Source organism: Hesperophylax consimilis, chromosome 6, assembly GCF_061612785.1.
Source record: "Hesperophylax consimilis isolate HC1 chromosome 6, BYU_Hcon_1.0, whole genome shotgun sequence".
Classification (NCBI taxonomy): Eukaryota; Metazoa; Arthropoda; class Insecta; order Trichoptera; family Limnephilidae; genus Hesperophylax; species Hesperophylax consimilis.
This window is the reverse complement of record NC_142841.1, coordinates 11,912,584-11,930,574: the sequence shown is the minus strand read 5'-3', so window position 1 is coordinate 11,930,574 and position 17,991 is coordinate 11,912,584. Positions and strand designations below refer to the sequence as shown.

General features: G+C 34.2%; 3 protein-coding genes across 3 annotated transcripts in view; 2 read left to right on the top strand and 1 right to left on the bottom strand.

Moving 5' to 3' along the window:
* Cow (Proteoglycan Cow) overlaps nt 1-7,392 on the top strand; it is a 50,507-nt gene extending 43,115 nt beyond the window's left edge. Inside the window, exons 11-12 of the mRNA XM_089632389.1 lie at nt 4,092-4,232; nt 5,064-7,392. Coding sequence (XP_089488515.1) covers nt 4,092-4,232; nt 5,064-5,146 — 224 coding nt within the window. The 3' untranslated portion in view covers nt 5,147-7,392. The remainder of the gene's footprint in view (nt 1-4,091; nt 4,233-5,063) is intronic.
* A 3,579-nt stretch (nt 7,393-10,971) lies between these two features.
* LOC149422948 (uncharacterized) lies at nt 10,972-11,371 on the bottom strand. The gene has a single exon (XM_089632788.1). The coding sequence runs from the start codon at nt 11,285-11,287 to the stop codon at nt 11,117-11,119; it is 171 nt and encodes a 56-aa protein (XP_089488914.1). The 5' UTR covers nt 11,288-11,371; the 3' UTR covers nt 10,972-11,116.
* Nucleotides 11,372-14,888: 3,517 nt separating this feature from the next.
* On the top strand, nt 14,889-17,739 carry LOC149422947 (protein ST7 homolog). The gene has a single exon (XM_089632787.1). It carries the CDS (start codon nt 15,000-15,002, stop codon nt 16,530-16,532), a length of 1,533 nt encoding a protein of 510 aa, XP_089488913.1. The 5' UTR covers nt 14,889-14,999; the 3' UTR covers nt 16,533-17,739.
* The last annotated feature ends 252 nt before the right edge of the window (nt 17,740-17,991 follow it).

Below are 17,991 nucleotides of genomic sequence, written 5' to 3'. Positions count from 1 at the left end.
AACAATATAATACCTACCAAATAAAAGATATGTACAAAGTTTAGAATGTCTATCGGGCTAAATATTCAATTTTGGGTCAGTTTTCTAAGTTTAAAATGTAATTTTTTTAAACCCAGTATTGGTTTATTAAAAAAGCATTCAGTGTGTAGTTTTATAAAAATAAATAATATGTTCACATTTTTCTAACGGTTAGTCTAGGTACCTACTTTATTTCTTTTTTATAATATATAAGGAACTCCAGTCCTTTTCCATTTTTTTTTTTTTCAGCAATGACCTTCTAAGCTAAATACTGGAATATATTTTTTTATTGTTATATGTACATAGTTTGTTTTAATAGTAAAATTAATTTCCAAACTTTGAATTTGTCGGTTCTCCCAAAAACGCACCAAATTATGTATTTGTTTGTCTGTGTGACATCACCAGTTACAAAAAGCCTACATTTTATAAGTTTTCTTTCAACTGTCGCTATATTTAGTATGGCGGCGTTGAGAATCGAGATGTTTTTTATTCTTAAGTTTAACTGCTTTTAATTATAAATAACACTAGGTAAAATTTCAGCATCTCTTCACTACTGTTATTTTATTCTACCAAAGTGCAAAAACACATCTGTGACGTACCCATAGACATATGAATATTAGTAGACCTGCCCTAAGTGATTAAAAGCGTATTATCCCCACTCCCCATACCGGTTCCATTGGAGCCGGCTGTGCTCGCGTATGGCCTCAAGTGAAATTTTAAAACGTGACGTCATCATTCTTGTGCGAACTATGGTCGAGACATCATCGGTTCATTTTACGAAATAACACGGCTTAACTTGTACTATGAAAACTTGTAAAAATAGATGTGAAAAAGAGAATAAACCCAATTGTCGTATTACATTCCATATATAAGCATTATTTTACTTTATTTTAAGCATATTCACATCGTATAATATAGATCAGTTTTAGAAACATATACTATCACATCGAGAAACGTCTGGACGCGAAACACAAAGCTGGTTGGTTGCTGGGAAGTAAATTATGAACATTTATAAAAGTGTCTTAACTAAATACTTAAACGAAATATTAGACTCTGAAAATAGAACCGAATTTTTTTGCCGAATTTGGACTTCGCAAATTTGTTCATAACGTGGCGAGTAATTTGCGCTCCCATGTAAAAATGTCTATTCATTCAAAAGCAGGTTTTACTTTTAAGAAGTAAATGGTGATATTACAATGCGAGATGCCTATTTACTGTCAGATTGATTTATTGACGAATCACAGTCAGCCTTACTCCCTTCGTTCTTCAACAGTTGATTTTACCCCTCGCCATTATCTTCTCGTCTATTAATTCCTATGTCTGTGGACGTACCTGATAAACAATTTATCAGTGTTCAAAAACCTGCATTAAGATGAAGAAAATGGTGTCACGCCATCAAACTAACAAATAAGAAAAAATGCCTCTTTACCGCTTAGGTCAACTGGATTCTGTTGCAAGGATCACTTTGATGAAAGTAAAATAGTTTAATTTAGGTAAACTAATAAATGTTTAATAAAATAAAATACTTTTTTGTTTTAAAACCACGATATTTATTAATTTAAGAACCGACCGGTTTCGCTTTACTTAAGCATCATCAGGGTACAAATTAATACTAAACAAGAAGTACATAATGTGTGCATATATATAACAAAATATAGAGGGAGACAACATGGTACAAATATATTATAGAGGGAGACAACATGATACAAATATAAGCAACACAAAGAAAGGTCATAAAATACATTTACATAAGTGCACAAGTAATGGAAAAACCGCCAGATAAATATGTAGACTAATGGGTTATACCAATAAATCGGGAGAAACAAAGCATCAACTGGCATGGTGGTAAGGAGGTAAGGAGAACTGGGAATTTTCTTTTTTATGGGTTTATTGGAAACAGACCTAATATTGGACTACTTGATATGTCTAATTGATTATTAAGTATCTGACTTTTGGTTTTTACAGCTTTTTAAATTTCTAGTGCCTCTAAGTTGTTTAGTCTGTTACCATGCCCGTTTTTATGTAAGATGTTAGCACCGGTGCTATGACAGAATGTATGATCTTTATCGATCAAATGATTTGCGAATTCGGAAAAACCGTTATTATTGAGGCAACGAAGATGCTCCATTATCCTAATATTAACATTACTTGATGTCTTACCGATATAGAAAGCCGAACAATTATTGCAATTTAATTTATAAATCCCCGAATGACTTAATTTATCGTCCTTATCTTTAGAATTAATTAGAAATTTACCTATATTGTTATTGGTATAAAAGGCCGGTTTGACTTCAGAAGGAAGGTTTTTTACACTTAAGGTAGAAAAGTGATTAATGAATAAAATTCGCCGCCATTGATAATTAATATTATTATCATTGATTTGAGGACAAGGACTAGCGAAGAGGAAGCGATTAATGGCTATTTGTTTTAGCTTTTTATTTAAGATTAAATGTATAAAATTTGATTCATAGCCATTATTTACTGCTATGTTTTTAATTAGTTTTAGTTCACTATCAAAATTACTATTGGACATTGGAATTGTGACTAAACGATGGACCATTGAATGGAATGCGGAGTGCTTATGTGAAATAGGGTGATTGGAGGTGCTGTGTATGACAACGTCAGTATAGGAGGGTTTACGAAAAATGTTAAAATTAATTCTGTTATTAATGATCGATAAGGTAAGGTCTAAAAAATTTAAGGTTGAAGTTTAAGGTCTCTATATTTTGTTATATATATGCACACATTATGTACTTCTTGTTTAGTATTAATTTGTACCCTGATGATGCTTAAGTAAAGCGAAACCGGTCGGTTCTTAAATTAATAAATATCGTGGTTTTAAAACAAAAAAGTATTTTATTTTATTAAATATGTCAAACCACAAAGTGATTGCTTTCTACAATAATAATAAATGTTTGCTACAAATTTAACCTATATTTTACTTGTTAGTTTGATTACATCCTAATGTTACAACTGCATATATTTTCTTTTAGAATTCAATTCAATGATAGTTTCATTTGTGGTACCTATTTATTATGTTAGAATTATTATAATCAACAATGATAATATCATATACATGTTATGTACGCAGATTACCATATAAATATTGGTGTGTTGCATAAATAAACCACTCACATGTGTTGTAATGCCTCTCAACTAATATTGACACTAACCTCAAAATTGCCTTTATAAAATAATACGCCTATCATCATCATCATCACTTTTGGCTCTACAACCCCTGGTGGGTCTTGGCCTCCTCAAGAGTCTTCCTCCACTCATCTCGGTCCCGCGCCAGCTCTCTCCAGTTTCGAAGCTCCAAGGCAGATAAATCTTTGAGGATGTTGTCGCTCCATGTTAACCTTGGCCTTCCCAGGCTCCTTCTGCCTATCGGTCTTGAGCTCAGCAGGGACTTTGGTTCTTGATGCTCGGTCATTCTCTCCACATGACCTAGCCACCGAAGTCTTCCCAGTTTTATGAATTTTGTGACGTTTAGCTCCTTAAACAGAGTATAGAGCTCATTGTTATAACGTCTGCGCCAAAATCCATTTTCTAGAACCGGTCCGAAGGTGCGCCTCAAAATAATAATACGCCTATAGCTATCATTAATTTTCTAAAATATTAATCCTTATAGGCGTATAAATGACGTTTCTATTTTGTCAAAACTTTGAAACAATATCAATAAAAAAATTTTAAATATGCACAAATTCAAAATACAAAACCAGAATGAAATGCTATTTGTGACTCAGTGTCAGAATCAACAGTTGTGATTCAGTTGTGGCAACCAAACAGGGTCTTTTAATATGATGTTGTTTTATTCATTTTTAAATGACGATTTATAAATTCTACATATAATTATATATATTCAGAATACATGTATTCAGAATCAGCGTTTGATGATCTACATGAATACATACATATATTCTTTTAAGCCCATAATGTTTTATAGATTTTTTGGAGTTATTTACAATCAGGTACTTTATTGTGATTTACTTTATATCAATGACTAAAGAAAGTCGTTATTATTCCTTATTCAATGCTTGTGTTATTAATTAATATTGTTTTGTTGTTTCCAGGTGCTTATGTTCCCCAATGTGACGCCCTGGGCTACTACCGTTCCCTGCAGTGTCACTCCGCCGTGGGGCTGTGTTGGTGCACGGACAGACATGGAAATGAAAGGCCAGGAACACGCACTAAGGGAGAACCCCGCTGCCCAGGTACCCAATATATATTTTTTTGTTATACTACTCTTCCAACTGTCTGGAACCGGTGTAGCTATGCCATGACCAAGGCTATGCGGCTAAATGTAGTAGGGGATGAGATGGGGAAGAGAAAGGTTGGGAAGGACCTGACTCTTCAGATCTGATGGCTAAAATCATTTCAAGTAATTTTTTGTTTCTAAATGGTGGTCTCTCACTGGGGTGATACTAAAAGTATCCTCCACTCCAGAGTAGTAGTTGTTGGAAACAATCATTATTGATCCAGATCAAGATGCACCCCTAATTGAGCACTTATGCGGAAAAACTGCTTTGTATGAAAAATTTCTTAAAGTGTTCTGAGATATTGGCTGTTAAACATTTGGCTGTAATGAACATGTACATATTGAAAGTTAAGTAGATTTATATGTTTTGGTACAAGTTTTACAATAAACGTAAAAGAAAAAAAAATAACACCATTTTTGTTTTAACCAACATTCATGTGTGATTTCTTAACATTGTGTTTCCATTAAATCAGTTTATTCAGTGTCAGTTTCATTGCCGAGTTTATCAGAATCATTTTCATTAGTGATTCGACAAAACCGCAATTCATTTTTCAGCCAATCATCATTATTTGGCTTCACATAAAAAGTTCGGCCATTACTCTAGGCCTTGTACTGCCATCTGTGGTTGAACTTTTAAAACGATTTTTGGTGTCAACATAGATGGATGTATGGCACGTAATTTTAATGGATTGGCGGGCATAAGGGCTCAATTTAAGTTAGTGTCAAAAACTGTCCTGGAAAGTACCTACCCAACGGCTTGAGAATAATAAGTATTTTATTGTTACAGAGCCCGATGATGCGGTCAGCTTACCTTCTGATGATGAAGACGGTGCGGGGGAGGGAAGTGCGGACCAACCACTTGATTTCTAAATACATTTACAAGTCAAAAATAAGTTCACATTTTATTGGTGACTCCAGTTACACAATTGAATAAATTAATAATCGTTTCCTGGGAAAAATACTCACATATTTAAAATTGTCAAGCGGGATCCACTAATTATATCTTTACCTAATAATTACTTTAGGTTTCCTATTTGTATTTTTACATCTTGTATTCACGAAACAACAAAATTAGATGAAAATGCTTACTTGCACCCTATAGCATGTGACAGGAGCGCTGAGTGAGAATGAATGAGAGATTGATGCCATGGGCTATTCCATCCTTTTCACGCCATTAGACATACTGTAATATAAATTCTACTCTTTACAAATGGTTATTTTATTATTTTATTAGGAGGCAGAACTGCAGTTTAAGGAAACTACTTTAGCATCAACTGGATGTCCATCGGAACACGGACATTGCTATTATGTGATTTTAAATTGGGGCAACTGTGTCATTTGAAATTGAGACAACAATGTCATTTGAAACTGAGACACTGATATCATTTTAAATTGAGACAAAATTGTCATTGAAATTGGGAAAATGGGGAAAATAATGTCATTTAAAATATTGGAAAACATTGTCATTTTAAATTGCAACACTGCATGTTTTTGGCGGGAAGTTCGGAGTAGTTACCTACTCGTAGAAGTGAAATTCTAGTGGGCATCCAATCAAAAATTAATCATGGTGTGGTGATAAGGGGTAACTTAAAGCTGTGCTGACTCATAAAAATATATAAAATCAATTTAAATATACTTAGATGGTATACATTATATTATTATGATTTATATGTACTTAGGGGATAAAATGATCGTTTCTTTTAGACATGAGTTCACAATGAAACTGAAGATCTCCATCTTTGAACTAAGAATTCATATATTGTTGCACCTCTATATTTTAAATAGATGTATCTATCTAAATCAGTTTATATGTGAGGATTAACTTTTATTTAATTGTGAGCTCATGAATAAATTGAATATGTAACTAATTGCATTTTTAGAATTTACGCAATTTGGCCTACTAAAAATGTCATTGAAAATAATAGTGAAGTGGGTTGTGCATCAAATGTAGTAGGCAATATTTACAAAGTTTGAATAACAATTAGAGGTGAATGTGCTTGAAATATGAACTAGTTGTAAACATTAATATTATAACATACATATAGGTAAGTCATTTAATCTTATGAGAGGGCATTCCTTAGGAATATGACGATAGTTATTCATTGAAAGATATGAAATTAAGAATATCTTTTATTAGCTGAGGTTGCTTTCAAATGTGTTGTAAATATCACAAGCAAATACCATTCCATTGGCTTAATTTCAACAGTTTCAAACTGCCAGATAAATCAAATCATTGAAAAATATGGCATTGTAAGTGCGAGATTTTAAATCTTTATCGTGTGTAATGATAGAGCAGTAAATCATTTGTATTTGAAGGCCATTTTAAAATACATTCGATGTACATGGAATTTTTACTGTTCAAAAGAATTTATTAACGCATGTCACCTACAACTCAAAACCATTTTGTGCCATTTGATGCAAAATATCTGGAAGGAGACAGCAGGAGACCGGCAGGAGTGAAGATGCAGAAGAATCTCCAAGGGTTATAGTGTTGATAATGATAATAATGACATAAATAAAATAAATCCTTGCAGCAGGGTTGTCGTAACATCACGAAAACAATAAACTTTAATTATTACTTGTCCTTTTTTAATGGAGACTTTGTCCCCCTGATAAATCTACAACTAACTAAAATGCACAATAATGCAAGAAACTATTTTACAAATTATTGCCTAAAATATAATTTTATTACATAATTATTACTTAACTGTCGATAGCCTAGAGTTATTTGTTAGTTTTTTAGTATATTTTATGATATTGTAGAAAATGCCATTGCACAGTTAGCTTGTTAGATAAAATTCTGTTGCGATTCTATACATACAATGATATAAATCGGTGTGCAATATTTTTGCAGATGTATTTCAGGATATTACATTTAATTTAAGTTTTAAATTATTTCAGTGAAGTCCATTTATATCCTTAGCTTTATATTACTAGCTCCTTTAGGTTGTAATACCTACCTTTGTATGCTTTACTTTATTGTACTAAATACTCAAGTCCCATTGCGTCCCACAAAAATTGTCACACTAATTATGTTAGCAAATGTTTTGATTGGTGTTTTTCCTAAATATTTTAAACAAAATATAGTACTGTTACCGTATAGTTTACAAAATAAATATTTGTGTTTTATTTCATACCCGAGATTTTCGCTCTAGATTAAATACCTTCACTTGAATTAGATAACAAAAATAATTTAGTTAAAGGGTAAAATTTTTGAGGTAGGTACTTCGATTTTTGTAATGTCTACATAATATAGTATCATTGATAGCAAACTGTGTCATTCCAAATACCATTCGACAGTGGCAATAAACATAGATTGGTAGAATTAAAATAGGATTTTTCAGTGTCCTACAACAAAAACAGTTTTTTGAGATGCGCGGTGTTGACGTCCGTTTGCGTAAAATCGCTTTTTATCTATCCTGTAAAGCGACCAAATATGATTTACACGGTGATACATTACCATCGCTGATATTTTACTCAAAAAGATGCAACTAATACAGTGCATTATTGAGATAATATTTTTTATTTAGTTCATCATTAATACCCTTTTGGGCCTTTTACATAGCAGATAATTTAAAAATTAGACATCATAATACATAACTGAACTGCCTAGGTAACAATCTTTTGTATTTATGTTTGCGATAAATTGGAGATGTTTACTGACTCGTCATAATTATTTCCCTCCATTACTATTCTGGGCAATGAGGCATACATAAATGTAAATCGTATTTGGTCCCAGAATTTCTCCACCGAAATAAATCCGGACTTCTATTATTACAGTGGAGTCCGAGAGCTTGTCAATGCAAACAATTCTGGACTATCAAGCGCATAATTTATAATTTTAATTAGAAATAACGAGTAGTGATAATCCTTCTGTCCAACAATTTAAGCACATTCTATAAGTTACGCTTACACAGATTAAAATAGACCCCATATTTCCCCATCCAGAAGACCCAACTTACAGCCTTTAGTCTGCAAGTGGACTCATAGGCCACTTCAATAAGTTAGTGTAGCTTGTAGGCTTAAGTGAAGGATAACCTCATCTACATGGCTGTCGCATATGTGATTCATCGGCGGCTACCCCTGCACATGAATGTCGCTTATATATGACCAATGCTTACATGCATTGTGTCAAAACGTGCCGCCTGATGGAACAGATTCCATTCATTGAAAAAGTGAATACAGCATGTGAGTGGTTTATTTATGTACAGCTCCGGCTGCCTGTGGTAAAACATGATACCCAGAAAATTTCTGCAAGCTCAGTAGCAGAAAATACAGCTTCTAATAATGGAAGCACCCTTGAGATGAATTATTGACTTAAATATGACAAATATTAGGAAATGTTTCAAGTAAAAACAACAACAATTGGGAGTAAAGTACAGAAGATGATTGTGTATTCATATTTAGTCACAAAGAACAGTTAAAGCCATTCAAACCACACACGAAATAGACATCTGTCTCATTGTTCTTTTGACATCCCCCCCTCAAAATTTTATCATCGTTGGAATAGACACATTTCCTCATTTGCAATTTCATAATTTTACTACCCAGCTTTTCCCAGTAAAGAATTTTCGCACCAGATCCCTCTTTTTTCTTGTGGAACAATTAAACAATTTGATGCCGTAAAAGTGACTTACTTGTCCCCACATGTAAAAAAGTTTTTTGTTTCAAAATATTATCTTAATAAATACTAGGTACTTTTTTGTCAATGGTGCTAACTTACAGAAAATTCATCATTCGAGATAACCTCGCCATCTGCATTGCATGCTAGTTTCTGTGTGCGGAATAATCTGTTTCCAGGGCAGAGATGTCACAAGCCTTTTCAAGGTAATTTTGCTTTATTTTCATAGATTTCACTCTTTGTGGTATTAGTTCAATTTTGTTCAACTCAACTATTATTTGTTTTATTAGGTAGGTACTTTCATTTTGACTTTATGAGGTCACTTTATCCTGTTGTCTGTCTAACTTTGCTCCCGGGGCAGAGCAAACTAAAGTTATTATCTGCATTTATTCCAGGATACCTGCTTTTGGACCATAAACCATTGTCTAGAAAAAAAAGAATGGAGGTATGCTGATTCCACTAAGGAATCATTGGAGAAATACTTACAGGCAATTAATTATGCATGGGAAACTCTGGAAAAATAAATAAATACGTATATACCTTTGCCATACAGATTTCTAACTAAGCCTTTTAAAAAACATATTTTAATTTTCATGTGAAAACATAAAAATGAAGTACCCACTTACACATTAAATAAAAATGGGTCAAAAGTAGAGCAAAGACATGTTTACGGTACATATCATAATATTATTATTATTATGTCTTACGTTATAATGGATATTTCAAAGCTCCATAGTTGATTATGGAGGTGATGAAGCATAATTTAGATTGAATCACGTAATTGAGCTTAAGTAATTTCAAGCAAAATTTCTATTCAGAGTGATGATCTTTCACTGGGGCAATACTGAAACTATAATATACATATAATAGCATAATATATATATATTTTTTTTTTACATTTTTACAAGAATATTTATATATATGTATAAGAGATTTTGATTATATTCGTAGTCCTCCTCACTAGGAGATCCTGTGTTGAGGGGGACTAGGTTTTGGAAGTTTATATATATATATACATATATCTCACGATTCTGGTTCATCGCTCCTAAATATGCAATGCCTTAAACACCGATATAAAGTCAATTAATTCTATATTCTTTTTTATTATCCACGTTCAACATTGGCTATTTGAAAGGGGATGTGCCTTCTTTAAAGAGTTTGACTCTATCGTTTATTTAGTTTTATCTTTATTTTTATTTCTAATATCGTTTCTATAATAATATGCAATATTTTAATTTATGTTTTACAATATCAATTTCCTTTTCTGTTGGTTTATTTTTTCTATTCTTACATAAATCATGTATGATTACCATAATACGGGCATGAGCTTTAGTATGGTAGTTGAAAAAATCACCAAAATTGAAACGTTTTTAAATTTACAATATAAAATAAAAAAAATATATTCCACCCTGGAATGAAGAGCAAACATTCTTTATTAAACTTTTCGAATTACACTATACGCTTACAAAATAAAATAGCACTTGGTTTCAACTTATTTTTTACAGAAATAACTAATTATGTGGTGGGAGATGGTAAAAGATGTATTAAAGTTCCATTTTTTCTCAGTTAGGAAATATGCATAAATTATTGAAATAACCCAAACTAAACCCTAAAAATATTTACTTAATCTCCCGACTCAAATAGTTGCCTCCAAATTTTAGAACGTTTGCATGGAGCAGAATTCGTTAAGTTTACCCGTTATTTTAAAAACTCCATATGTGAAATAATCCACATAGTACCTTACCCGTGCCAGGATTGGAACACATAAGTCCTGGATTAGTTTAATGCTCCGACACAGAGTTGATCACAAATAATTTCAGTGTCCGTAATATTAATGGTATAGAATATTATGTCTCGTGGTACCTTGATCTCTTCATCAAGTATGGCCCATGTTCAAGAGATATTGAGATAGTGGGATGTGAAATCGACCCGCCCAATAGGAGATAGATGCTATCTTCCCACTGGAAATATAAACTTTGATGCTCAGTCATCAAGGAACTCAATAGAGTGAACCAACTGGTCACACGCAAAACTAAGAGGAAAGAATTACATGTTATATATAAATAAAACAAGCTTGTCCAACACTATTTACATATTGTATTCAGTATAATAATTTAGGTACACTAGAAGAATTTCTTGATACACAAAAGAAGATGTGGAATAAGTTCTTGAGGAATCCTTGTTCTCGTTGCAGTTCATCGACGGTTTTCTGGTGATATTTACTTATCGTTCGGGTCCTCTTGGAATTTCTTGTTGTAGATGGGCAGAAATTGGAGCGGTACCTGCCATTCCGTAAATAAGAATAGTGCTGAACCTGCAACTGCGCCAAATCCAGCCAGGGATCCAGCCCACATCGCCAACATGTTGATTTGCCTCTTTCCAAATTTCATTTTGAATCTTTTCTTGTGTTTTGGCACCACAAGCGATCGAGCCAAGTCTAAATGACGTTACGTAAAAACGTTTTTCACGATGTTCAGCAATTTCAGCATAAATATACCACTCTCTAGATCGATATCTTCCGGCTTTTTGTATCCAACAGAATTATACAGTACTTAACCACAGATATACAAGCAGTACCTACCGTGCGGAGCAGAGCAGTAGACAAGGTAGAGGAAACTCAAGGCCATTTAAAAAAAGATGCGACCATAGACAACATAATTGCTCTCAGCCTACTCTATTCATTCACTAGCCCAAAAAAACTATTATAAAAATAAAAATGTCCTTGAAGCCAGTGTTACCGAAGCTCCCGATTTTTCGGGAGATCTACCAATTTTTCACTTCATCTCCCGATCTACCGAAATGGCACCAAAATCTACCGATTTTTCGGTGTTCTCAGCGATTTATCGTTTCTCGTCGATTCTTTGTTTATGGTCCGCACAACAGGCAAATAATTGTCTATGGTTAAAAAAAAAAAAACTAAAAAATTCCCCGGATTCGGGAATTGACCAGAATATTTACAAAATACTGCAATCTAAGCATATCTCTATTATACGCGGTTCACACGGGGCGACTTTTGTCGGTCAACTTTTGTTGGTTGGACAATTGAAAGCTAATCGCCACGTGTGAACACTCTGTCAACAAAGTTATCAACTTTTTTTGTTGCCTAGCAAAAGTTGAAAGCCCGTCTACTTTTGACGTTCGAGTACGACCATCGCCATTTTGGTTTTACTTGTCGTTCGAGTTTTTCACCGAATCGCCCCGTGTGAACACATGTTTCAACTCGCTTGTCTTTTTTAGTTACTCGCGGGAAAAAGTAAAATTTGAAACAGACCTCCTTGGGCGAGGAGTATTTTTATTGTAATTAAATTTAATCTAATAAAATATAACAGGAGGAACAAATTGAAAGAAGCTATGAACGTTATTAATTAGGCATTTATTTTATAGTTCCGATTAGAATGGGTTAATTAATTTATTTAATTAATTATAATTTTCAGTTGACGCAATTTTGAATGTCAAAATCGCTTCAACTTAAATCGATACGTGTGAACCAAATCTTAAAACCTATTGATGGGTATTATTTTTATGCTTTCCGGCAGCACATTATTATTTTTTATTCCTTATAGTTATGATATTGTTTTGTAATATGTTTTCATTATCATTATTATTTTGGTAACACATTGTTTATTATTTATTTTTTTTTGTATAAATATTATTGTTTTTGATATCTTTGTTTTACTTTGTACATCGTACAAAAAAAAGGATTGTTGAGCAGTGATAGAAATGCGGAGTTGTATACTGCGCTCACAGCTTTTTGGGATAATTTTTGAAGGATTCTTCCCAGATAAGAGATTCTACTGCCCAATTGTCTTTTGTATACACTCAGCATGCTTGTAAAGGTTTAATTTTAATCTAATATAACTCAATTTATAACAATTTCTGTATAATTTCATTAACAATTTTAATTTGGCCCATGCACTTTCTTTTTGTTTTTGATGATTCAACTGAGATATTTGTAGGTATTTCTTAATAAAGGATTAAGGATTACTAAACAGTGTACCTACCGTTATCAAGCATCTGTCGCCAGGTGACAGGTGTTTTGAAAAAGCCCATGAGGTGGTTGATTGGTTCCTAAATAAAATTAAAATTCATAAATTTTTTCGTTTCATTTAATTGTACACATCCCGATGACGAAGGTCGTTACTTGTATGAATGTCGCTCACTTTTAAAAGTAAGTAGGTATTACATGATTTTTGACGTCTCGCAAAGTGACAGGTGACAGTCCAAGGTCGATGTTTCACAAAAATTTGCGCCGAGTTGCCAGACGTAAAATAAGTCCCCGTTAAACGTTAGGGCAAATTGCGTTATTCCACGGGCAACATCTACAATAATCATATTGACGGCGCTGCTTATGGGTTTTTTCGTTAGTTGTTAAGGTTATGCTTCGGAATAATAAAAGGGATTCGTATTATTGACAAAGGAGAAATTTTGTTAAAATAATTCTAGTGATCTCCCGATTTCTAAGAAAATCTCCCGATTTCTCACGATTTCTCCCGATTTTTAGGCCTAAATTCTCCCGATTTTGAATTTTTGAGTTCGGGAACACTGCTTGAAGCAGAAAAATGTCGAAATGTTTTCCAAGGGCAAGGTTCATCTGACTAAGAAAATAAACTTTTACAGTGCATTTCCTTAAGATGAAACTTGTTAATCTGAGAAGTAGAAACCCAAAATGACAAGAAATTTGCAAAAACACTGAAGAAAATTTCCAAAACATCGACAGTACGACGAAAAATTCCGACATTTTTCAGCTTCATGAACTCATGGTTACATATGTTTAAAAATCTTTAATTTCACCAAAACAATAAGATAATACAGGATAACACTAATCAATAATATGAATAAGTTTATCGATATAATAAATAACATTTATACGTTGTGGAGGAAGACATAATGTCAAGTATGAAGCATTGTTCAAAAAACCGAACGAATAACCTAAAACTGTTAATTCACTTTAAACTTGAACTTACGTAGGTAGGTTGAATATAATATGTTTGTAACTCGCTAACACTATACTGGCTTATATTGTATTTTTATCACGAACAACTTTAACACGCAATATTTTCGACGGAAATGATAGTATTTTGGCAGAAAATGACAACCCGCGTGTATAAATAAACCACTGTCATTTTGTTTGAATGATTTGAAACTGTCAAACGTCAAAATTCCGTCATCTCTTTCTGTTACACGAGTCATTATGGTAGAGAGCGAGAGATCAAACCAATCCTTCTGTTCTCACCAATGAGATCTGAGCTTTTAGCCATATTATTCGTTTTCTATAAGAATTTTGAGGTGGGCGTGGCGGTTTCAAATGAGTTTCGAGGCCAAAGCTTAGTTAAATGCCCCTGATGTTCAGCAAAAGATTGACAGAACGGTAAAAATGTTGCCAGATGCACACAATAATCCGTTACCTGCGGAGTTTTATTTTTCGGGAAACAATAATTCTTACTTACTAGTATCTACTCTCTGAAAATCAATTAAAATTAAAAATATAAAACATTAGAATGCTCGCACATCGGCATTTTTTTCTTGTTCACTCCTACCTTGACACCATACTCCTGTAAAAGGAATTTTACTCTTGACAAAATAATAAAAGATTGTTACTAAATCGTTAAGGTTGCATTTTTTTTAAATCATTTAAATGTTCAAAATGCAGTATAAAATTATTGATGAACAGAGGGTGTTTGAATAATATTCTTAAAACTATTTGGTACAACGTTTTTCTGCATTTGCTTTGTTGATTGATAAAAGTTGTAAGAAGTTATATAGGTTCTTGTTTAAAGAAGTGCGAATATTGTGGGATTATCTCGAAACTTCGTATTCTTCAGAACTTTCTGGTAATTTATAAAATATTATTTTAATCAATAGTCGGAAATAATAAATGACCTTCACGGGAAAGTAATTATTTTGAGCCAATATCAATAGTGTGGTGCGCACGCGATTACAGATGACGAAGATGACAAACACTCAGTACTGGTAACACTTGAAATACTTTGTTTGATAGCGGTTGTCAAAACCGTTTTGTATTTTCAAGTGTTGTGGTAAATATTAATTATTTGCAGTTGCTTTGCAAACTTGTGCATCAAATAAGCACAACATTTAAAAATAATGTTGGATTCCAGTTTGTTCCTGAGTACTTTGACTCCGAAATTTTACGTTGCTCTAACGGGAACATCTTCTCTTATATCTGGACTGATTCTTATTTTCGAGTGGTGGTATTTTCGTAAATATGGTACATCCTTTATTGAACAGGTTTCTTTAAATCATATAAGTCCATGGATCGGCGGTGGCGATAACAACGCTGATCAGAATGTCGCATCTAGTCAAAATGGTTCTGGAAATAATTGCCCTCAAACGATACCAGAATGCAAAGTGTGGCGGAACCCTCTTAATTTATTTAGAGGAGCAGAATATCAAAGGTTTTATTGGGCCACGAATAAAGAACCGCTTACATATTATGACATGAACTTGTCAGCCCAAGATCACCAAACATTCTTTACTTGCGAAGGAGATGCGGGCAAAGCGGAGTATGAGATCATGCAAACGGCCTGGAGAGAGCGGAACCCCGTCGTCCGCATCAAATCTGCTCAGACCGCTATGGAGAGGAATGCAGATTGTGCCCCCGCATATATCCTCCTGGCTGAAGAGGAGTCCACTACCATTCTGGACTCTGAAAGAATTCTGAAACAAGCTTTAAAGGTAGCGGAGGCCAACTATAGAAAATCTCAAAACTTATTACACCAGGGAGCCATCATGGAATCCATCCACAGGCGCGATATTAATATTCTGATTTATATTAAACGTCGCCTGGCCATGTGTGCCCGGAAGCTCGGTAAGTTAAAAGAAGCGGCCAAGACATTTAAAGATCTCACTAAAGAAGTTCCGCCAATCATGAATGTACTCAATATTCACGAGAACTTGATAGAAACCCTGTTGGAGCAGCAAGCGTACGCCGATGTGCAGGCTGTCCTGGCAAGATATGACGACATCAGCTTGCCCAAGTCCGCCACCATCTGCTACACAGCGGCTCTCCTGAAGGCGCGCCTGGTGGCGGACCGCTTCTCTCCTGACATTGCCTCTAAGAGAGGGCTGACGGCCGCCGAGATGAGCGCAGTGGAAGCTATACATAGAGCCGTGGAGTTCAACCCTCACGTGCCCAAGTATATTCTGGAGATGAAGCCTCTCATTTTGCCTCCCGAACATATCTTGAAACGAGGAGATTCAGAAGCTATTGCTTATGCATTCTTCCACCTAGCACACTGGAAGAATGTTGAAGGTGCTCTGAACTTGCTGCACTGTACTTGGGAAGGAACATTCCGCATGCTTCCGTACCCTTTGGAGCGAGGTCATCTGTTTTATCCCTACCCCGCTTGCACAGAGTGCGCCGACAGGGAGCTTCTTCCGTCATTTCACGACTTGTCTGTGTATCCCAAGAAAGAATTACCCTTCTTTATTTTATTTACCGCTGCGCTCTGTTCTTGCACGGCTCTGCTGGCTCTGATGACCCATCAGTATCCGGAATTGATGGGGCATTACGCCACGGTGTTGTTCTGCTATATATGTCGGCCCTTTCAGTACATCATTGACAAGATTGAATGGGTTCTTCCTTTTAATATATTGCAACAGTTGTCCAAAATATAAGGTATTAAGCGAAATCTCATAACATAAGTTTAGTGTTGCGTGTTGTTGTTTTACTTAATTTATTTATTTTTACAAATAGGTAGCGACGTAGTAACCACTTGACATCCTGGGCCTTTAGAGCCCGTACTCGGAAATACAAAAATACTGTATTTCATTAAAATAAGTCATCCCACATGATAGACATCATGTTTGTACTAAATACTGCATCTACTTTTAGATGAATCTCATTATTCCTACTTTGTAATATGGAAAGTTTATCACTATTGTTGAAAGAATTATAATGATAATGAATATAATATTATTATGAATTATGAACAAGGTATGTTTCCAAATAAAATTCTAGACGAAAGCATTTTTGGCAGCATTTGTTATTTTCTGATTTTGATCTCATTTATATTTACTATAAGGCAAGGCCCACATTAGCGAATTGTTAGTTACTATTTCAAAATCCATTGCGGTATACGCAGGAGCACACACGTGGCAATGCGACATTAGGGATTTTTGGATTTGTATGGATTTTGAAATACTACAACTTTTTTTATGCGAGTACCGCACAAGAGTGCCAACTGTTCCCAACCATCTGGAGCAAGTGAGACTATGGCATCCCCAATCGGGGTATGTTGTGAAGCTGAAGATAGTGGTGAGGGGAAGGAGATGGGGAAGAGGAAGGTGGGGAACTCTTACACACTCGGTTACTATACTTGCTCTCGCCTCTCGCTGACCATTTGATCAGTCACTAGTGTTCATTATTGTTGTTCTAAGGCATTTCGGCTAGTCCTCTGTAGTCTAGCAATTTCATGTGTTTCTGTTCCTTTCGCTCTGCCACATTTTTTGTTTGAATAAGCTTGCAAAATGGTATATTCTCGCAAGCTGAAACATGGTAACTTGATTTTAAACCAGTAATGTTAATTTTTGCGAGAGATCGATAGAAGTGTTGTGTTTGTTTTACGAAATACAAGTTAAAATTTGTAGCATATTTTGTATGTGTGCAATATATTCTGCCGCTTCACTAATTGGACACTTGCCCGGTTTTAGGGGTGGCGGATTAATCAAAAAAACTTTACTTGTTGTTGTCGTGATACTTGACTGAACTAATTCAACTAATATCAATTCCATTCAAATACTTGACTCAACTAGTATCAGTTCCATTAAAATACTTGACTCAACTAATTCAACTAATATCAGCTTCATTAAAATACTTGACTCAACTAATATCAGTTCCATTAAAATAACTGAAACAAAAGAAGAAGAACATTGCAAAGGACAAATTGTTTCCTCGTGAATATTGCCCACTTGGTCTTTAGAGAAGGCCTCTGTAGTCAAGGGCCAAGACTCTCGACTACAAGCTGGCGTGTTCAAATCTCAGCATGCGCAAATAAATTCTGTTTGATTAATTTGTGATATTTCACATTTTACTCATTTAAAATAATAGATATTTAGTATATTTGCGGTAAATTCC